Source organism: Meles meles, chromosome 17 (assembly GCF_922984935.1).
Source record: "Meles meles chromosome 17, mMelMel3.1 paternal haplotype, whole genome shotgun sequence".
In the NCBI taxonomy this organism is placed as follows: Eukaryota; Metazoa; Chordata; class Mammalia; order Carnivora; family Mustelidae; genus Meles; species Meles meles.
Genome location: NC_060082.1, coordinates 13,969,152 through 13,992,231, shown reverse-complemented (window position 1 = coordinate 13,992,231; position 23,080 = coordinate 13,969,152). Strand labels below are relative to the sequence as shown.

General features: G+C 37.0%; 1 protein-coding gene across 1 annotated transcript in view; it reads left to right on the top strand.

Moving 5' to 3' along the window:
- The window catches only part of SPATA17 (spermatogenesis associated 17), a 164,455-nt gene extending 142,535 nt beyond the window's left edge, over positions 1-21,920 (top strand). Inside the window, exon 11 of the mRNA XM_045982285.1 lies at positions 21,665-21,920. Coding sequence (XP_045838241.1) covers positions 21,665-21,920 — 256 coding nt within the window. The remainder of the gene's footprint in view (positions 1-21,664) is intronic.
- Positions 21,921-23,080: the final 1,160 nt, after the last annotated feature.

Genomic DNA, 23,080 nt, shown 5'->3' with positions numbered 1-23,080 from the left:
GTAGCTTTATAAGTTAGCTTAAACATTTGTAGTCTTAGGAGATTTATAAACATATCTGGAAGATGCCACTATATGATGGTAGAAATATATGAAATCACTTATTTGCTGATCTGTAAAAAGGGAAGCCATAACTTGAGGGCAAGACGCATTAACCAAACTTCTCAATATGTTAGAAACTATTTTAAAATTCTGATCTTAAAAAAATAGGTGTGAGTCTTGGTCCCAGAAAATAGGAAGACAAATCAATCAAAAATAGCCTGGATATTAAAACCGACTTCGTGCACTAATGTGAAGCTGCTTGATTGAGTAGTGCAGTGTCAACCATATCTTTCTTCTAATGCTAAAAGTAATGCACATAGACAGAGTGACAGTCACAGCACAGGCTCCCATCAGCAATAATTAATCTTTTAGTTAACAGAGACTAGAAAAGCCTCTCATCAGCCTCTTCTGAAGTCTGAAGGACCCTGTTTTTTGATGTTTGCATTCTGAAGAAAATTGTCCCCACCAGTTCTAACAAATTGAAACACCAGGCTAATTATGGCAGCTAATGAAGTGTGTGGAATGGTCACAGCTTGTCGTGAAACTGTTCCTTCAGCTTGGATTAGAGTTTCATCAATCACTTTTTTAAACTGATCCAGAATTGCTTCTGCCCGGTGCTTGGCATTTTTAATGCTGTTTCTGTAATTGGTTTTTTCCCTAAAGCTTAGACTGTTTTTTGAAATATTACAGTCTCGGGACAGGACTTGCAAACTCTAGTTTATAAAAAAAAATTTATTATTAGTGATATCAGCTGATCAAGTGGTAGAAAGCTAATAAAAGGCCACCAAAATAAAATTTGATATACTGTTTCAATCCTGCTAAAGGTAGCAATAAAGCATATCCATGTATATCATTTTTTTCCTATGTATGTATAATGTAGCATAGGAGAATCATAGGAGGTGCTTAGGTGACTAAAAACCCACTAAGAGTTTTTGTGAAATTAACACATAGATGGTAGTTTATTGTTAGGGAACGATAGCTCTCCCTTTATCACACAATGCCATTTTATAAGATGTCTCCCTGTTTCATTGAGCCAAACATTTTGAAGCATTAAGACCAAAGATCTGTATATTCCCACTTAAATCACTCTGCATAAACCTGGAGTTCAACTATTGAAAGGTTTTTATCTGGGGTGCCTGGGTAGCTCAGTCCTTAAGTGTCTGCCTTCTGCTCAGGTCATGATCCCAGGGACCTGGGAAGGAGCCCCCTGTCGGGCTCCCTACTCAGTGGGAAGCCTGCTTCTCCCTCCCACTTGTATTCCCTCTCTCTCTGCTTCCCTCTCTGTCAAATAAATAAACAAAATCTTGTAAAAAAAAAAAAAGTTTTTATTTTCTCTACAAAAGGGAATTAGCCATTTTGCGGGCATGATTGCCATTCCTGTTAATAATTAAATCTCATTTTTTTTTTATTTGAGGGATTCTTTATTCTCTTGCATTGATCAATTCTCCAGCATCAGCAGAGACCATGTTTTTTTTTTCATTTTATTTATTTTTTTCAGCGTAACAGTATTCGCTGTTTTTGCACAACACCCAGTGCTCCATGCAAAATGTGCCCTCCCTATTACCCACCACCTGTTCCCCCAACCTCCCACCCCTGACCCTTCAAAACCCTCAGGTTGTTTTTCAGAGTCCATAGTCTCTTATGGTTCGCCTCCCCTCCCCAATGTCCATAGCCCCCTCCCCCTCTCCCAATCCCACCTCCCCCCAGCAAACCCCAGTTTGTTTTGTGAGATTAAGAGTTATTTATGGTTTGTCTCCCTCCCAATCCCATCTTGTTTCATTTATTCTTCTCCTATCCCCCTAACCCCCCATGTTGCTTCTCCATGTCCTCATATCAGGGAGATCATATGATAGTTGTCTTTCTCCGATTGAGTTATTTCATTAAGCATGATACGCTCTAGTTCCATCCACGTCGTCGCAAATGGCAAGAATTCATTTCTTTTGATGGCTGCATAGTATTCCATTGTGTATATATACCACATCTTCGTTATCGATTCATCTGTTGATGGACTTCTAGGTTCTTTCCATAGTTTGGCTATTGTAGACATTGCTGCTATAAACATTCGGGTACACGGGCCCCTTCGGATCACTATGTTTGTATCTTTAGGGTAAATACCCAGTAGTGCAATTGTTGGGTCATAGGGTAGTTCTATTTTCAACATTTTGAGGAACCTCCATGCTGTTTTCCAGAGTGGTTGCACCAGCTTGCATTCCCACCAACAGTGGAGGAGGGTTCCCCTTTCTCCGCATCCTCGCCAGCATCTGTCATTTCCTGACTTGTTAATTTTAGCCATTCTGACTGGTGTGAGGTGATATCTCATTGTGGTTTTGATTTGTATTTCCCTGATGCCGAGTGACGTGGAGCACTTTTTCATGTGTCTGTTGGCCATCTGGATGTCTTCTTTGCAGAAATGTCTGTTCATGTCCTCTGCCCATTTCTTGATTGGATTGTTTGTTCTTTGGGTGTTGAGTTTGCTAAGTTCCTTATAGATTTTGGATACTAGCCCTTTATCTGATATGTCGTTTGCAAATATCTTCTCCCATTCTGTCAGTTGTCTTTTGGTTTTGTTAACTGTTTCCTTTGCTGTGCAAAAACTTTTGATCTTGATGAAGTCCCAATAGTTCATTTTTGCCCTTGCTTCCCTTGCCTTTGCCGTTGTTCCTAGGAAGATGTTGCTGTGGCTGAGGTCGAAGAGGTTGCTGCCTGCATTCTCCTCAAGGATTTTGATGGATTCCTTTCTCACATTGAGGTCCTTCATCCATTTGGAGTCTATTTTCGTGTGTGGTGTAAGGAAGTGGTCCAATTTCATTTTTCTGCATGTGGCTGTCCAATTTTCCCAGCACCATTTATTGAAGAGGCTGTCTTTTTTCCATTGGACATTCTTTCCTGCTTTGTCAAAGATGAGTTGACCATAGAGTTGAGGGTCGATTTCTGGGCTCTCTATTCTGTTCCACTGATCTATGTGTCTGCTTTTGTGCCAGTACCATGTTGTCTTGATGATGACAGCTTTGTAATAGAGCTTGAAGTCCGGAATTGTGATGCCACCAACTTTGGCTTTCTTTTTCAATATTCCTTTGGCTATTCGAGGTCTTTTCTGGTTCCATATAAATTTGAGGATTATTTGTTCCATTTCTTTGAAAAAAATGGATGGTATTTTGATAGGGATTGCATTAAATGTGTAGATTGCTTTAGGTAGCATGGACATTTTCACAATATTTATTCTTCCAATCCAGGAGCATGGAACATTTTTCCATTTCTTTGTGTCTTCCTCAATTTCTTTCATGAGTACTTTATAATTTTCTGTGTATAGATTCTTAGCCTCTTTGGTTAGGTTTATTCCTAGGTATCTTATAGTTTTGGGTACAATTATAAATGGGATTGCCTCCTTAATTTCTCTTTCTTCTGTCTTGTTGTTGGTGTACAGAAATGCAACTGATTTCTGTGCATTGATTTTATATCCTGACACTTTACTGAATTCCTGTACAAGTTCTAGCAGTTTTGGAGTGGAGTCTTTTGGGTTTTCCACATATAGTATCATATCATCTGCGAAGAGTGATAGTTTGACTTCTTCTTTACCAATTTGGATGCCTTTAATTTCTTTTTGTTGTCTGATTGCTGAGGCTAGGACTTCTAGTACTATGTTGAATAGCAGTGGTGATAATGGACATCCCTGCCGTGTTCCTGACCTTAGCGAAAAAGCTTTCAGTTTTTCTCCATTGAGAATGATATTTGTGGTGGGTTTTTCATAGATGACTTTGATAATATTGAGGTATGTTCCCTGTATCCCTACACTTTGAAGAGTTTTGATCAGGAAGGGATGCTGTACTTTGTCAAATGCTTTTTCAGCATCTATTGAGAGTATCATATGGTTCTTGTTCTTTCTTTTATTAATGTGTTGTATCACATTGATTGATTTGCGGATGTTGAACCAACCCTGCAGCCCTGGAATAAATCCCACTTGATCGTGGTGAATAATCCTTTTAATGTACTGTTGAATCCTATTGGCTAGTATTTTGGCGAGAATTTTTGCGTCTGTGTTCATCAAGGCTATTGGTCTGTAGTTCTCTTTTTTGGTGGGATCCTTGTCTGCTTTTGGGATCAAGGTAATGCTGGCCTCATAAAATGAGTTTGGAAGTTTTCCTTCCATTTCTATTTTTTGGAACAGTTTCAGGAGAATAGGAATTAGTTCTTCTTTAAATGTTTGGTAGAATTCCCCTGGGAAGCCGTCTGGCCCTGGGCTTTTGTTTGTTTGGAGATTTTTGATGACTGTTTCAATCTCCTTACTGGTTATGGGCCTGTTCAGGTTTTCTATTTCTTCCTGGTTCAGTTGTGGTAGTTTATATGTCTCTAGGAATGCATCCATTTCTTCCAGATTGTCAAATTTGTTGGCGTAGAGTTGCTCATAGTATGTTCTTATAATTGTCTGTATTTCTTTGGTGTTAGTTGTGATCTCTCCTCTTTCATTCATGATTTTATTTATTTGGGTCCTTTCTCTTTTCTTTTGGATGAGTCTGGCCAGGGGTTTATCAATCTTATTGATTCTTTCAAAGAACCAGCTCCTAGTTTCATTGATTTTTTCTATTGTTTTTTTGGTTTCTATTTCATTGATTTCTGCTCTGATCTTTATGATTTCTCTTCTCCTGCTGGGTTTAGGGTTTCTTTCTTGTTCTTTCTCCAGCTCCTTTACGTGTAGGGTTAGGTTGTGTACTTGAGACCTTTCTTGTTTCTTGAGAAAGGCTTGTACCGCTATATATTTTCCTCTCAGGACTGCCTTTGCTGTGTCCCACAGATTTTGAACTGTTGTGTTTTCATTATCATTTGTTTCCATGAAGTTTTTCAATTCTTCTTTAATTTCCTGGTTGACCCATTCATTCTTTAGAAGGATGCTGTTTAGTCTCCATGTATTTGGGTTCTTTCCAGCTTTCCTCTTGTGATTGAGTTCTAGCTTCAGAGCATTGTGGTCTGAAAATATGCAGGGAATGATCCCAATCTTTTGATACCGGTTGAGACCTGATTTGTGACCCAGGATGTGATCTATTCTGGAGAAGGTTCCATGTGCACTAGAGAAGAATGTGTATTCTGTTGCTTTGGGATGATATATTCTGAATATATCTGTGATGTCCATCTGGTTCAGTGTGTCATTTAAGGCCTTTATTTCCTTGTTGATCTTTTCCTTGGATGATCTGTCCATTTCAGTGAGGGGAGTGTTCAAGTCCCCTACTATTATTGTATTATTATTGATGTGTTTCTTTGATTTTGTTATTAATTGGTTGATATAGTTGGCTGCTCCCACGTTAGGGGCATAAATATTTAAAATCGTTAGATCTTCTTGTTGGACAGACCCTTTGAGTAGGATATAGTGTCCTTCCTCATCTCTTATTATAGTCTTTGGCTTAAAATCTAATTGATCTGATATAAGGATTGCCACCCCAGCTTTCTTCTGATGCCCATTAGCATGGTAAATTGTTTTCCACCCCCTCACTTTAAATCTGGAGGTGTCTTCGCGTCTAAAATGAGTTTCTTGTAGGCAACATATAGATGGGTTTTGTTTTTTTATCCATTCTGATACCCTGTGTCTTTTGATTGGGGCATTTAGCCCATTAACATTCAGGGTAACTATTGAGAGATATGAATTTAGTGCCATTATTAGCCTGTAAGGTGACTGTTACTGTATATTGTCTCTGTACCTTTCTGATCTACTACTTTTAGGCTCTCTCTTTGCTTAGAGGACCCCTTTCAATATTTCCTGTAGAGCTGGTTTGGTGTTTGCAAATTCTTTCAGTTTTTGTTTGTCCTGGAAGCTTTTGATCTCTCCTTCTATTTTCAATGATAGCCTAGCTGGATAGAGTATTCTTGGCTGCATGTTTTTCTCGTTGAGTGCTCTGAATATATCATGCCAGCTCTTTCTGGCCTGCCAGGTTTCTGTGGATAAGTCTGCCGCCAATCTAATATTTTTACCATTGTATGTTACAGACTTCTTTTCTCGGGCTGCTTTCAGGATTTTCTCTTTGTCACTAAGACTTGTAAATTTTACTATTAGGTGACGGGGTGTGGACCTATTCTTGTTGACTTTGAGGGGGGTTCTCCGCATCTCCTGGATTTTGATGCTTGTTCCCTTTGCCATATTAGGGAAATTCTCTCCAATAATTCTCTCCAATAGACCTTCTGCTCCCCTCTCTGTTTCTTCTTCTTCTGGAATCCCAATTATTCTAATGTTGTTTCGTCTTATGGTGTCACTTATCTCTCGAATTCTCCCCTCATGGTCCAGTAGCTGTTTGTCCCTCTTTTGTTCGGCTTCTTTATTCTCTGTCATTTGGTCTTCGATATCACTAATTCTTTCTTCTGCCTCATTTATCCTAGCAGTGAGAGCCTCCATTTTTGATTGCACCTCATTAATAGCTTTTTTGATTTCAACTTGGTTAGATTTTAGTTCTTTAATTTCTCCAGAAAGGGCTTTAATATCTCCAGAGAGGGTTTCTCTAATATCTTCCATGCCTTTTTCGAGCCCAGCTAGAATGTTCAGAATCGTCATTCTGAACTCTTGATCTGACATATTACCAATGTCTGTGTTGATTAGGTCCCTAGCCTTCGGTACTGTCTCTTGTTCTTTTGTTTGTGGTGATTTTTTCCACCTTGTCATTTTGTCCAGATAAGAGGATATGAAGGAGCAAATAAAATACTAAAAGGGTGGCAAAGACCCCAGAAAAATGCGCTGTAACTAAATGAGAAGAGACCCCAAATTGTGGGGGGGGAGAAAGGGGATAAAAAGAGGTTCAGAAAAAAAAAAGAAAAAAAATTTAAAAAATAAAACAAATAAAGAAAAAACATAAAAAAGAAAGAAAAAATATATATATTTAGATAAACTAATCAAAAAAACGTTAAAAAAGAAAAGGGTAAAAGTTTTTAAAAAATTTAGCAGAAGAAGAAAAAAGAAAAAAAATTGAAAAAAGAAAAAAAAAATTGAAGTAGCCAGAAGACTAAAGAATTATGGGGAGAAAGCCATGAGTTCCGTGCTTTGCTTTCTCCTCCTCTGGAATTGCGCTGCTGTCTTAGGAATTGAACCTACTTTCCTTGATAGATGAACTTCGTCCTGGCTGGATATTTTGTTGATCTTCTGGGGGAGGGGCCTGTTGTAGTGACTCTCAAGTGTCTTTGCCCGAGGCGGGATTGCACCGCCCTTACCGGTGGCCGGACTAAGTAATCGGCTCGGGTTCGCTTTTGGGAGCTTCTGTTCCCTGAACGCTTTCCGTAGAGTTCCGGAGGACGGGAATGAAAATGGCGACCTCCTAGTCTCCGGCCCGGAGGAGCCGAGAGCCCGGGGCCCCACTCCTCAGTGCGCCCCCAGAGGACAGCACCGAATCACTCCCGTATCCCCAGCCTCTAGCCGCGGTCCGAGCTCAGCCAGCCCGTGACCAGTTCAAGGTAACCCCGAGCTGAGAGTTCAGTCCTCGGCTCTGTCTCTGGAGCCGGCTTCTCTGTTCTAATACCTGAGAGCTCTATGACACTCAGGCACCCCCGATCCTTCTGTGACCCTGCGGGACCTGGGGCCACGCTGACACCGCGTGGACTTCACCCTGGTTTAGCCTCTGGAGCAATGTCCCTCAGTGGAACAGACTTTTAAAAGTCCTGATTTTGTGCTCCGTTCCTCCACCACTTGCCGGGAGCCGGCCCCTCCCCCCGCGGTCTATCTTCCCGTCGTTTTAGATTCACTTCTCCGCCAGTCCTACCTTTCAGAAAGTGGTTGATTTTCTGTTTCTAGAGTTGCTGTTCTTCTTCTCTTCGATCTCCCGTTGGGTTTGTAGGTGTTTGCAATGTTTAGATAAGCTATCGAGCTGATCTCCTGCTACCTGATGTAGTCTCAGCCTGCTACTTCTCCGCCATCTTGACTCCTCCTTAAATCTCATTTTTAATGTTCATTCATCACTAGCAACTATTGAGCACCTGCTGTGTGTGTGTAGTGTACTGCCTTGATTTGTCGAACAATTCAGTAAGAGCCGTATGAAATTCTACTTGCGTAGGTTATGTCCTTTAAAATGGTAAAAAAAAAAAAAAAAAAGAAGTAAATGAAAAGAAGGAAAGAAGAGAAAAGAAAAGAAACCATTTTGGATGTTTCTCTTATTCTGTTTATTTTGGAGCAGGGGCTGTATGAACAACAAAGTCTCCCTGTGCTTCAGTTCTTCCCCTTTCATATTTTTCTTAGTAAGTGGACATGCAGTAAGGAAGAGCTTTAGGTGTATTATCACTTTTAATCCCCGGAACTCAACTAGATGTTATTTCTATCACTATCATTTTCCCTCATTTTATAGATTACAAACTCACCTAGATGTTATCATTTCTATAACTATCATTTCTTCTCATTTTATGGATTACAAATTAAGAATAAGTAATGCTCATCATTGCCAGAGTCAGGGCTGTCGACCATGACACTCTCTGCTAGCTCTTTTTTTTTTTTTTTTTTTTTTAAAGATTTTATCCGTTTATTTGACAGACAGATCACAGAGGGCAGAGAGGCAGGCAGAGAGAGAGGGAGAAGCAGGCTCCCCACTGAGCAGAAAGCCCGATGTGGGGCTCGATCCCAGCACCCTGGGATCATGACCTGAGCTGAAGGCAGAGGCTTTAACCCACTGAGCCACCCAGGTGCCCCTCTCTGCTAGCTCTTTAAGTTTACTTTCTCCTATCATAGGCCGGTTTCTAAGATTTTACAAATTCTTTCCAAAAATTTAGAAGACTTTCCAGTAATCATAATATAATAGAAATATCATAGCTGGAAGTAATGTTCAAGATAATCTCTGCTTTACGAATTGGAAAATATGTAACAATATAAATATAAAGATATGTATATCATAGACACATATAGAGTCACATGTATTAAAACGTGTTAATTTTTAAAGTAAATTTTCTTTGCATTTTCATGATTCTTGTACAATAGAATACTTGTTTTATGTTTAAGTGATGGAATTTTGTACTTAACCATACAATTTTTATTATGAAGCATCTATTAAACAATATGCTGCAGAAGTGAAATAATATGCAATATGAAGTTTCTACATATATTTGGTTGTTTGCCTTTATTTCTTAGTTATTATTAAATTATTTTCAGGGATAAAGAAGGGAAAGCTTTGGGGGTATCAAGAGGAAATGATAGAAACATTTACGGTCATAAGCCTCTGAGAAGAGTTCTGACTACATTTGATAAATTTTGGTATTTCTTTATTTTCTCACTAAGGATCATATAAAATTCTTAGTTATGAAAAATTTTACCTGTGTATGTTTATATACATACAGTACATAGGTATATAAAGTACAGCAAAAAATAATTGGTTAAATCTTAATGGTAGGTAATGATATATATTATTTGTCATTAAAATACACATAAATGATATCATACTTTATGTATTTTTTTTTTTTTTTACTTATAAACAATAGACCTTTATTTCTTACAGTTTTGGAGCTACAAGTCTAAGATCAAGGCCAGCATCACTGCCTTCTGGTGAGGGCCATTTGCCTGGCTCATAGCTGGTACCTTCTTGTTGTGTACTCAAGTGTTCATGTGTTGGAAGAGGCTGGGGATCTCTGTGGGGTCTTGTCTTTTTACGTATTCTTTTGAAACCTTATTTTTTCCCACTTCTGACTTTATATTCAGTGATTTTGCTAAGCTTATTAATAATAACATCTATAGATATTTTTCTACATGTAAAGTCATGTTTTCTAAAAAATAAAATTTTATTTCTCAGTCATTTCTGATATCAGGTGAGTACTTACACTGTTTTTTTCAATGATCATGATGCCTTATCGTACAGAAACAAACTGTCTTTAATATGATAAAGTATGATAAGGTATGGTTATATGATGTCTTTAATATGATAAAGTTTCAAGAGATGACTTTTTAAAATCATAATAGATTTTAAACTTTATCATAGGTATATTCCCCATCTATAAGATGATCACGTGATTCCTTTATTATTGTAGTCAATTATATTGTTTGTTTGTTTTTTATTGTTAACCCAATCTTCTATTCCTGGCATAAATTCAACCTGATCTTGAAATGTTATCATTTTTATGTGTCCCTGCATTCAATTTGCTAATACTTTGTTTAATTTTTTTATGCTTATGTTTGTGAACCAGGTTTGTCTCTACTTGTTCTTCCTTATACAGTCTTTTTGGTGTCAAGGTTATGCTGGCCTCATAAACATATTTGGGTAGTGTTCCCCCTATATCTATTTTTGTAAGAATTTGTATAATTGTGTGATTTCTTCCTTAAATATTTGGGAGAATTTACTAGCGAGCCCACTGGGTTTTGAGATGTTCTTTCTGGGTGGGTTTTTATTTATTCAGTGCTTACGATTCGTACAGGACTATTCACATTTCTATTTTTATGTCTGCTGGGTTGTGTTTTTTCAGCTTGACCTATTATTCTAAATTTTCATGTTTCCTGGCAAAGACTGTTCATGATCTCCCTTATTAAATACTTAATGCCTATGGTATATATAATGATGTCACCTGTTTTATTCATGATATATAAACGTTTTATTATGTTGCTAAGGACTTTTCAGTTTCATCAGTCTATCCATAAAACTAACTTTCGACTGTTGATTTTCCCAATTTAGGGGTTATTTTCTACTTAATATATTCTCTTTACTTTTTTCTTTCTTCACTTTTATTAGGTTTAATTTGCTGTTCTTTTTTGTTACTTCTCAAGATAGATAATTAAATAATTCATTTTCAGTCTGCTAATATGTGTGCATAAGGCTATACATTTCAAAACATGGATTTAGTGACATTCTACAAGGTTTCATCATAAATCTTGAAATGTTTTCTATTTTAAATCATGTTTTGTTTAGAAGTATATTATTGGATTTTCTAATATTTGGAGATTTCCAAGTTACATTTTTATTAGTTTACTAGTTCCAGTTCTTCTGTGGTCAAAGAACAAATTCTGTGATTTTAATGTCCTGAAATTTGTTGAGAGTTGATTTATGGCCCAGTATCTGGTCATTTTGGTAAATGTTCCAAGTACATTCAAAAAATACATTTTCTGCAGTTTTGGGGTACAATATTTACCAATCTCTTGAAATTTGTTAATAGCGTTCCAGTCTCCTGCATCTTGTTTTTTTGTTCAAGATCATATTAGTATTACTGATTCTTTGCCTGAAATATTAATATGAATCGTTTCTTTGATACATAGGATATATATGAAGCCTTTATTTGAAGGAGGGCATGGACAGTACATTTTGTGAGGCCTGAAGTATCTGTAGCAAAAAGTTCATTGTCTCTCTGTATCAGTTTTTCCCTTCTATACTTGGGGGTCAGCAAATTCTCTCTTAAAGGGCCAGAGAGTAAATGTTTTAGGATTTCAGGGCCACATGGCCTATGTTAACCTACTCACATTGGCCATTATAGCACAAAGCAATACACACTACATACAAGAATGGGCACAAATGTGTTCCAGTAAAACTTCATTTAAAAACTAGGCAGTAGGGGCACCTGGGTGGCTCAGTGGGTTAAAGCCTCTGCCTTCGGCTCAGGTCATATCCCAGGGTCCTGAGATCGAGCCCCACATCGGGCTCTCTGCTCAGCAGGGAGCCTGCCTCCTCCTCCCTCTCTCTGCCTACCTCTCTGCCTACTCTCTGCCTACTTGTGATCTCTGTCTGTCAGATAAATAAATAAAATCTTAAAAAACAAAACTAGGCAGTAGGCTGGTTTGGGCCTGCGGGCCATAGTTTACCAATTCTTGTCCTAAACGAACAGAACCTCTGATGTCTGTGCTACTAGAACCTGGGCACGGGGGTGCCTGAAATGAAAACTTCATTCATCAGCCACTCTTTAAAGCTAGTCATAGTCCTGTGACTGTGTGCTGTAAAATGGAATGTAAGCAGAACTGTGGGTTCAACTCCCAAGAATTATTTACCTGAATTGTTCCCTACATAAATAAGTCTTACGGTGTGAAGGATAGTTAAAAGCAGAACTCTCACTGAAAGAACTGTACAAGCTGGTAAATCAGTCTGGCTCAGTGCCATAGATGCTGGTAGAAGACATAAGCCTCCTAGGTCAGAGACTGTTCCTCAGAGCAGAAGCAGTAGGGGTTTAGTTGTACTAGTTCCCTCCAAATCTCACAAGGGGGTACAGAGAGCCAGGGAGGGTGTGCATGCACAGATGTGCCTTAGGAGGAGAACCCTGAATCCCTGAATGTAGGAAATCCATTGTTTTTATAGGAAGTGGTAAGCAAGCTTCTTGTTCTGCAAGAAGACCAGTTGCTTTTGCAGGACCGTGTGATATCTACACGGTGTGTGGTGTTACATCGCTTCTCAGGATTGCTAGTTATATAAACAATACTGAGAAGTGACCCTTATTCCAAGTAAAAGAATGATCAAGACTCTGAGATTTTGGAACATTCAGCAAGATGTGTAGGAACTCAAGAGCCCCACGATGGACAGCCTCCCATGGTGTTTTTAAAGAAAAATGAATGTCATTCTTCTCATTTCTTCCTTCTGGATGTCTAGAATGGGGGATTTCATAGCTAGAGATTGACATCTTCAATCACTGTAATCCTTGGATCAATGCAGGCCACAAAAGGTAGAGCAATAATATAAAAGAATCCTGGGTCCTTTACCCTGTAGAGTATCATACCAACTGTGGACTTTAGTGTAAAAGAGAAATAGACTTTTCTCTTAAATCACCACTAATTTGGGCTTTCTGTCAGTTGCAGCTGATTCTAATCCCAATTAATATAATATCTGAGACCTTTCTGTTGTTTTCTATGTAAGTGACAGCTAGAGCATGTATAAAGTACTGGGCTCAAAACCTTTTCCTTTAACTTTATAAATACTGCTTTGTGACTTTCTATCAATCACTGTTACCAAAGAAATATTTCAGCTGACTGATTTTATGCGTGTGTGTGTTGGGGGGGATGCTGCTTTTTTTAGTTAGTTTTTTTATTCTAAAATACAACCTTTTCCATCCATTCAACTTTGAGTAGCCAGTTGTCTCTACAGTGAATTTTAATTCTGCTACTGTAATCTTAGTTTATTTACTTATTTCACCAAGTATCTCTGACCTTGTTTTTATGGGCTCTGTTTTATAGAATCCATATTTTTAGGAGTTGTTTGAAGTTGGCGAATATTCTCTACACTGACATTTTCTTCGGGTTCCTAGAAATGATGACTTTTAGATATCTGATTACCTCCATGACTTTAACATGTGAATTAATTTTTCTTCCATAGAACTGTATAATTTTTTTCCTCTTGTCCTTCTCCTACCTGAAGAACACTAAACACATTCACTGTTCACCAATATGGAGAGCCTATGGATTTGGTTCTTCTATCTGTTTAGATCAAGGCCTCTTTCTAGGCTCCAGTTCGAAGGCAACCCAGTCCATTTGCCCTCACTTCATAGTTTTCCAGCAGTAATAATTGGTGGAAGAGATGAAAACTTACACTTCTAACCCAGTCCTGCCTCTTACTTGCAACTCTTCCGTGCCTAGCACAGGGGCCTTCCACACAGTGAGTCTCTGTAGAACCTGTGTAAATCCCAGCCCACAGCTTGGTTTCTGTAGTGCAATAATTTTATGTTTTCCAGTTACCCTGAAATCTCTTGGAGAGATAAAACTTAAAAATAATAATAATAATAATCCCCCCAAAAATCCAACTTTAAAACTTGTAATTAAATCATAAATAAGGAGGAGATCCAGAACAATATACTTAAACTGAGCATTAGATCTGTTATTTGAAAGCTTCAAAAAACTTACCGGTATAACTGAGAACCAGATTGTTTGTTGGGGATAATTCTTTGATAACTTTTTCAGTTCCACCCATGAAGACACAGACATTACTAGTTGATATTTCCCCCCCACACACATCTATAGCCAATTCTTTTATGTGTTATTGATGATAGAGATGGACAAGAGTTTTCTCAGAGCTCTAAATACAAGATTTCTTGGAGAGGAAATTCCTCCTCCAGGCTAATTTACTAACCCCCATGATGGATAAGAACTTTATGGAACATTGTGAGGTTAATATCCGTTAAATCACAGTAACAGTTTTGAAAATTTGGATAGCCTTTAACCTTAGTTGTAGAGCAGAGAAAGCCAATTGAAATACTCTACCATTAATTTCCAGGCTTTGGAAACTAATGGGTTTCTAGAAATAGCATTAATGATGACTAACACCTATATCATGATCTATATTAGCTAAGCATCTGTCCACATAAGAAATATATGCAAGTGTTAGGCATTAATATCCTAAACTACATTGCTAAAAAATGTTTGCATAAAATAAATCTACAACTCATAATTATTTCAGTCTACCGTATTTCTTTATGTTCATGATAGAGTTTTATTGTAGCTTTTCAATATAAAATCTTATACTTTTCCTTTCTTTGCATAAGTGAAGTAAATATATACATGACAGAATTTTACTGAATAAGGTGAAGAACATTCTGGTTCTTAACTTGTTAAAAAGACCCTACGAATTACCTCTGATTTGTCTGGATTGCTTTTAACCTATCAAGCTTAAATTCAGAAGTGTTTTCTACAAGTAATTCATATCAATCTTCAGGTTGCTGATGGCTATAAGATATTTTAATACCCCAGTAAATCGTTCAGCCTGCTCACCTCAGCCCCAAATCTGAGCTACTTAGAACTTAATGTTGTGTATGCTTGCTTCATGTTTTATACTTGTTTTATTTTTCCATATATTGAATCTACTTTAGGAGGGAGCAGGACTTTATATTTCTGATTAAAAAAAAGGTCTTATTAAATAGAGGAATAATTTAAGCAAATTATGTAAATTATATAAAATCTACTTAACAGTTCAATATTTCTCAAGTTTATAAATATCAACTTCATATACTTTATTTACTAAGAATATAACTTACCTTAGTGGTTTAGTTTCAAAAGTATAATTTTAAAAAGATATCAACTAATTAGAAGTTATTGTATATTGACCACAGAGAGACCTATTTATTTATTTATTTTTAAGCTATTTATAATTTTTTACATTTTTATTAACATATAATGTATTATTAGCCCCAGGGTTACAGGTCTGTGAATCACCAGGTTTACACACATCACAGCACTCACCACAGCACATACTTTACCCAATGTCCATAACCCAACCACCCTCTCCCTACCACCCTCCCCCCGGCCAACCTCAGTTTGTTTTGTGACATTAAGAGTCTCTTATGCTTTGTCTCCCTCCTGATCCCATCTTGTTTCATTTATTCCTTTCCTACCCCCCAAACCCCCCACGTTGCACCTCCACTTCCTCATATCAGGGAGATCATATGATAGTTGTCTTTCTCTGATTGACTTATTTCACGAAGCATAATACCCTCTATTTCCATTCATGTCATCGCAAATGGCAAAATTTCTTTTCTTTTGATGGCTGCATAGTATTCCATTGTGTATATATACCACGTCTTCTTTATCCATTCACCTGTTGATGGACATCTAGGTTCCTTCCATAGTTTGACTGTTGTGGATATTGCTTCTATAAACATTCGGGTGCATATGCCCCTTTGGATCACTACATTTGTATATTTAGGGTAAATACCCAGTGATGTGATTGCTGGGTCGTAGAGTAGCTCTATTTTCAACTTTCTGAGGAACCTCCATGCTGTTTTCCAGAGTGGCTGCATCAGCTTGCATTCCTGCCAAGAGTATAGGAGGGTTCCCCTTTCTCCACATCCTCACCAGCATCTGTCATTCCCTGACTTGTTGATTTTAGCCATTCTGACTGGTGTGAGGTGGTATCTCATTATGGCTTTGATTTGTATTTCCCTGATACAAGTGATTGTATCATCTGATCATATTGACGAGTGATGTTGAGCACTTTTTCATCTGTCTGTTGGCCATCTGGATGTCTTTGCAGAAATGTCTGTTCATGTCCTCTGCCCATTTCTTGATGGGATTATTTGTTCTTTGGGTGTTGAGTTTGCTAAGTTCTTTATAGATTTTTGATACTAGCCCTTTATCTGATATGTCGTTTGCAAATATCTTCTCCCATTCTGTCAGTTGTCTTTTGGTTTTGTTAACTGTTTCATTTGCTGTGCAAAAGCTTTTGATCTTGATGAAGTCCCAATAGCTCATTTTTGCCCTTGCTTCCCTTGCCTTTGGCAATGTTCCTAGGAAGAAGTTGCTGCAGCTAAGGTCGAAGAGGTTGCTGCCTGTGTTCTCCTCAAGGATTTTGGTGGATTCCTTTCTCACATTGAGGTCCTTCATCCATTTAGAGTCTGTTTTAATGTGTGTTGTAAGGAAATGGTCCAGTTTCATTTTTCTGCATGTGGATGTCCAATTTTCCCAGCTCCATTTATTGAAGAGGCTGTCTTTTTTCCATTGGACATTCTTTCCTGCTTTGTCGAAGATGAGTTGACCATAGAGTTGAGGGTCTATTTCTGGGCTTTCTATACTGTTCATTGATCTATGTGTCTGTTTTTGTGCCAGTACCATGCTGTCTTGATGATAACAGCTTTGTAATAGAGTTTGAAGTCTGGAATTGTGATGCCACCAACTTCGGCTTTCTTTTTCAATATTCCTCTGGCTATTTGAAGTCTTTTCTGGTTCCATATACATTTTAGGATTATTTGTTCCATTTCTTTGAAAAAAATGGATGGTATTTTGATAGGCATTGCATTAAATGTGTAGATTGCTTTAGGTAGCATAGACATTTTCACAATATTTGTTCTTCCAATCCATGAGTATGGAACATTTTTCTATTTCTTTGGGTCTTCCTCAATTTCTTTCATGAGTACTTTATAGTTTTCTGAGTACATATTCTTTGCCTCTTTGGTTAGGTTTATTCCTAGGTATCTTATGGTTTTGGGTGCAACTGTAAATGGGATTGACTCCTTAATTTCTCTTTCTTCTGAGACATATTTGTTTTTTACTTTGTTTCTGTTAAGTTCTTATTTTATTTTATTCTATTTTATTTATGTATTTGACAGAGAGAGACACAGCGAGAGAGGGAACACAAACAGGAGGAGGGGAGAGGGAGAAGCAGGCTTCTCGCTGAGCAGGGAGCCTGATGCAGAGCTCGATCCCAGGACCCTGGGATCATGACTGGAGCCAACGGGCAGAGGCTTAAAGACTAAGTCACCCAGGCATTCCTCTGATAAGTTCTTATTTGTAGAACAAAAGAGATATAAGTCAATACAATACATACATAGTTGAATTTAACTTTATTCATAAGAATTTTTCTCCCATATTGTGTGATCATGCCAACCATAGAGTTTTAAGAGGCTGTAATTATTTAAATTGTTCCATTTTTATATCTTCTTAGTCTTTAAATAATTTTTGTATTACTGAAAAATAATAATGAAATAATGTATAATATTGAGATTAAATTTTTATATGTATCATAAGTTCTTGAATTTGACAGTCTTTTATTTATAAAGTTTAAATAAATTACAAGTTATATATAGATGTTCTGCAATAAATTGTACATTAAAACAGCAAATAAACATTACTTAGTATTTTGAATATCAATGTATTTTACCTACATATGTTTTTAGTTCACACTCAGTAAAGTTCAAGGGCATCCAAGTATGAAATAGCTTGTGAGGAAATTCACATTGCTTTCTTAATTTGATTTAGTTGGAGAAAAGGACACTAGTTCAGAAAGTAGAACATCGTCTTTAATAATTTTGGTTTAAATATAGACATTAAGTATTGTACATAGACTAGTAAATGTATATATAATTTTCAAAAAGTTTATGAAAGGAGTTGGCATTATAAAATACATTAATTCCCATTGACTATTTTATCTGCATCGTAATACTATATAGACTTGCTTATGGGAAGCATTGTTAAAAATAGTCAGAAAGGGAAATATGGCCTTTAAAAATAGCATGTGGAAAACCATACATTTAGGTATTTAGGATAAATGTAACTGGGTATTTTAAATAAATGATTAAAAAAGTAGTACATCAATTACTGAGAAAAATGTAGTTGACAAATAATGATCCAAGTAGAAAGGAAATTTAATTCTAAGAATAGTAAACTTTTTAATGCACTAAAATTATTTACTTTGTTTATATCAAAATAAAACATATACATAGTAAAAGTAAAGCAAATATGTCCAAAGACATAGAATGTAAAGTGGCATACTCGTGACCCACTCCTTCCCTATCCTTCATGTCCAGTCCTACTTTCCAGAAACCACCATTGTCAATTCTTTTACCTTCTACCTAAATAATATCCTGTCTCTTAATTTATCAGTTTTAGACTATTGACTTTCAACTATGCTTCCATAGTTGAATTTAGGGAATAGGGAATTTAGCCTTTTTATTCCATCCTCTCCATGTTTTCTTTAAGTAATTCTAAATTGAGTCAACAAATATTCAGCCTTTCTATATTAGGGTTTTTTTTTAATTGTAGAAAGATTGTTTCTTATTAAGCCCTGAAGTGCTCCATAATAATATTTCTTTCTTGTATAACTTTCTGTATTTCCTGGAATTAATAATTGCATTTATCCCCATTTGCTTGATTTTCTTCACACTTCTTGTCAAGTTTCCCTATGCTCTATAAACAGGCTTTCAGTATAATTATTATCTTTGAAAACTCCATCCCACATGTAATTGATATTGATTGGACCCAGAATTTTCTTTTTTAATTTTTTTATTAACATATAGAATTTTAAGTTGAAAGTTATCTCTACTCTGTTTTAAGCCACCGGTATCTGTCATTCTGTTTTGGGGGTAATTTACTTGCATTCTTTCCTAATTCTTTTCTACTTGTTTTCTCAGGTTCTTTCTCCTGGAGTTTCTGTAGTAAGAGATCAAGTTCTCTACATCCATTCTCAAGTTGGTTTGTTGTCGTTGTTGTTGTTTTAAATCTTCTTTCTCCTACTTCCATATCATTGTCCCTTTGTTTTACTTCCTGGGAGCATTTCTTGGTGTTAAATTACAATTTTTCTATCCATTTTTTTTTTCTGCTTCTGTATTATTAATTCAGTAAAGCTCTTTCTTCTTTTTAATTTTTTTAAATAGCAGCCTGTACTTGCTTAATGGATGCAATATATATTTTAATGTCTCTTAGAATATTTTAGATTTTAATTATACTTTGTTCCACTTCTTGCATTGTTTCAAATTCATCATTTTTTTTTTCTTATTTATAGCTGTCTCTGTCTTTTAGGTTGGACGTTTTTCGCAAACATCTGTTAGTCTTGGGCTGTTCATTATTAAAAATGAGACACTAAAATTCTAGTTGAAATCATTATGTGCCTGAGTAAGGCTTATCTGATAGCCGTCTCCTCAGAGGTAACTCTGTGGAGGGGCCGCTACTCATAGCCATTCAGTTTCCCAACAAAATTCCCTAATCTGCCAAATGTGCTAATGTTCTGGGAGTTGGGAATGGGGCTGCAGGGTAGTATGGTATTCTCACCATTCAGTGTGAAGACTTCCACTTAATTAGTGCCCTAACCCTTACCCTCTACTATGCCTAATGTCTCCAATTTTTGTTCTTGTTCTATTTCCACTCAGAAAACAGACCCCCTAAACATGGTAGAGAAGAGCAGGGAGGTTCCTGGGGGACACTTGGGAAGGAAGCTTAGAAGTGTTGCTTATAGAGACTTTCAGCCAAACCTTCTGCCTCACTTTTGGCTTCTGAAATATCTGAAGATGCCAATGCCTGAGGATTCTGGGTTTTAGAAGGAAGAACACATTGGAATTTCACTGGAATCCAGACACAAAGGTATCCCTGTTCTCTGTTCCTTTTAGAACTGGTACCATTCCTCATCTGTTTCTCAACATGGTCACTGCGATCTCCCAGTTTCATTGAAGATGTAGTTTTATAGATGTTTGTAATTCTCCGTGTTTGGGTGCAGATTTCTAATAGGATAAGATAGGGCAAGAAATTTATTGCTCTGCCATCTTAAAACTGGAAGTCTTCTAGATGAGTAATTTTGAAGTCTATACAAAGGTGTATACAAAGTTTTATCACAAGACTTTTGAAATAATTGTGTTATTTCCCAAGACAGAACACCCAGAACATTTTGTTCATGCCAGTAGATTTTCATTTTAAAGTATATTTGAACGTGATAGATGGAGGAAATGAATACAGAAGGCCTAGATCCTGCCCCCAGGAATCTTATCATCTAGTAAGGGATATGAAATCTGTGGAAATTACTGTGATACCAGTCAAAAAACAAGGGCAGTGAGGGTGAGAAAAGTATAATTATGCACCATAGGCATGTAGGGAGATCTCTCTTACATCTGGAGAGAGAAGGATTTCAAGGAGGAGGTAGCCTTTTTACATGGAACTTAATGCTTGGGTAGGATTTGCACCTAGTGAGAGCTTAATAAATATTTTCTAAATATAATTAATACTGTTCAACTTTGGTGGTTTTGACACTTTTCTTTCTACTTCTGTTCATGGTAAATACTCTTTTCTTCAGTGTGGTATGTCAACTGCAATCAATTTCACTTATTCTTGTCCTAGTTTTCCTGAGAGGAATTAACAAAAGCGTTTTTATAGAGAAAATGTACCATTCAATGACAGTTATTGATATAGCCTATAATTACAAAAAAAAAAACCTTCCTGTGAGAATTCCATTATATTAATGATGCGTGTATATTATTAAGAATTATAAACATTGAGTAATAAAGCTTCAAGTTCACATGTTCCCAGATGTTATTTTGGGGCTTCTAGATTAGCTATTTTTCAAAAACATAAGCAGTAATTAGAAATCTTTCATAATTTCTTTCAGAAACAGCACTTGATTTTAATTCTTTCATTTAGAAAAAAACTTCTAAGAAAAAAATGGTGTCAGAACTATTGGCATTTTTATAGCTTGACAAAAATTAAACATAATTAAAATGAAATATTTGTTGCACAAATTAAACAGCAATTAATATGTTTTCTGCCACTGCTTAAAGGATAAGATTAAAATGGTGGTGTTGGCAGACTCCCTACAGCGAGACTAATTTCTTGGTTTTCATACCACACATTATCACAGACATTCTCACAGTAAAAGAGTAAACCAACAAGTAAAAAACATCGTTTGATGAAAATAGTATACAGAAGGAGATAGACTGGCTTTTATGAAAGCAAGACAATATTATTTTTATTTTAAAATCCTATGACTAGTTGACTCCAACGGTAAGATTTGTACTTTTAAAGCCATTAAAATAAGTAGAAAATTGCCCTTCATTTTAGTTAGCTATGCCTTTTAAATTAGCTAGTTTATTGTTTCAGGGGTGTTCACATTTTCAGTTGGTACTTAGAAAATGAACAAAATATGTTATGCAGAGGCCTCCCCTCCAGCTAACCAAGAAACAATAATAAATCCCATCACAAAAACTTAGATGTGAACACTTTCAAGGAACATGGATGAAAAATGCATCTTTACTTCTTTTGTAGGGGGTTCACTTTTTCTCTCTGGAGCCCACAGTCGAAAGAAACAAAACAAAACAAAACCTAATCTTGACTAAATTTAGTTATTGCTATAAAAAAATTTCTCCAGCTGCCACTTATCCAGATAATGCATCAAGTATTATTTCTATGTGAATATTTTTCTGGCTAATTACTTTTTGACAGGAGACACCATTTGTGGTTGAATGAAAGAAAGAAGTAACCATTATTAATAGTCCTCTTTATTTCTCCAAATCTCTCTCTTGGGCTGGGCTACTTAAGGGCTATAGATGCACCAGTGGGAAATCGAAGTTATAGGCTAGGCCCCACCACTGGCGGACTGTTGGACCTCTACCTCTTCGTGGGGAGCCAGAAAGGTGTCAGTGTGTTAGCCGTGGCAGTGCCTGTTGAGGACGTGATGAGTGGAGCTCTGCTCATAGACGAGGCCATGGTGCCCCTTCACACTGGCTACAGAGAAAAGGCAGTGAACGCAATGCATTATGCAAGGGCCTCGACTCCAGCTAACCAACAAATGTGAATAGGTCCCATCCAAAAAAGGCCTTGCTTGATGCTTACCTGCTTTTGGCACTGCTGATGTCAAGTGCACAAACAGGCTTTAGACATCAGAAATGTCTTAAGAGGCAGATAAGTGGGTCTCTTTAGGGTAGCTTAGTGGATCTAGGTTACTTGAAATGACACTAATGTTGTAGTGACAGATTTGTTGGTTGTGATGTGCTTGGTTTGCATGGCTCCATTCTCTTCTCCTTCAAGTTTGCTCAGATGTCATCTGAGACTGGCGTTCCTGACTACATGATTTGAAATTGCAGGCCCTTTCTCTAATTCCCTCGGCCCTTCTCCCTACCCTGTTTCATTTTCCCTCGTAGCACTTACTGTGATCTGACTGATTTACTTACTTACTGTCCATCTGCAGTCACTAGAAATTTAAGTTTCATGAAGACAGGAATTTTTGCCTGACTAATTTCATTGCTCTACAGCCTAGAGTAGTGCTTGGCCTAAGTTGTCATTTAACTTTTTTTTTGAAAGTAAGAAAAGTGTGAGTGAATAAATGAATGAAACCAGTTCTTTAAAAGGAGCAAAAAGAAATTAATAAATAAGATAACTCTTTTTTTTAATAAGATAGCTATTTTTTATTAAATTTTTTAATTTTTTTTATAAACATATAATGTATTTTTATCCCCCGGGGTACAGGTCTGTGAATCGCCAGGTTTACACATTTCATAGCACTCACCATAGCACATACCCTCCCCAGTGTTCGTAACCCCGCCTCCCTTTCCCGGACTCCCTCCCCCCAGCAACCCTCAGTTTGTTTTGTGAGATTAAGAGTCACTTATGGTTTGTCTCCCTCCCAATCCCATCTTGTTTCATTTACTCTTTTCCTACCCCCCAAACCCCCCATGTTACATCTCCACTTCCTCATATCAGGGAGATCATATGATAGTTGTCTTTCTCCGATTGACTTACTTCGCTAAGCATAATACCCTCTAGTTCCATCCATGTTGTCACAAATGGCAAGACTTCATTTCTTTTGATGGCTGCATAGTATTCCATTGTGCATATATACCACATCTTCTTTATCCATTCATCTGTTGATGGACATCTAGGTTCTTTCCATAGTTTGGCTATTGTGGACATTGCTTCTATAAACATTTGGGTGCATGTGCCCCTTTGGATCACTAC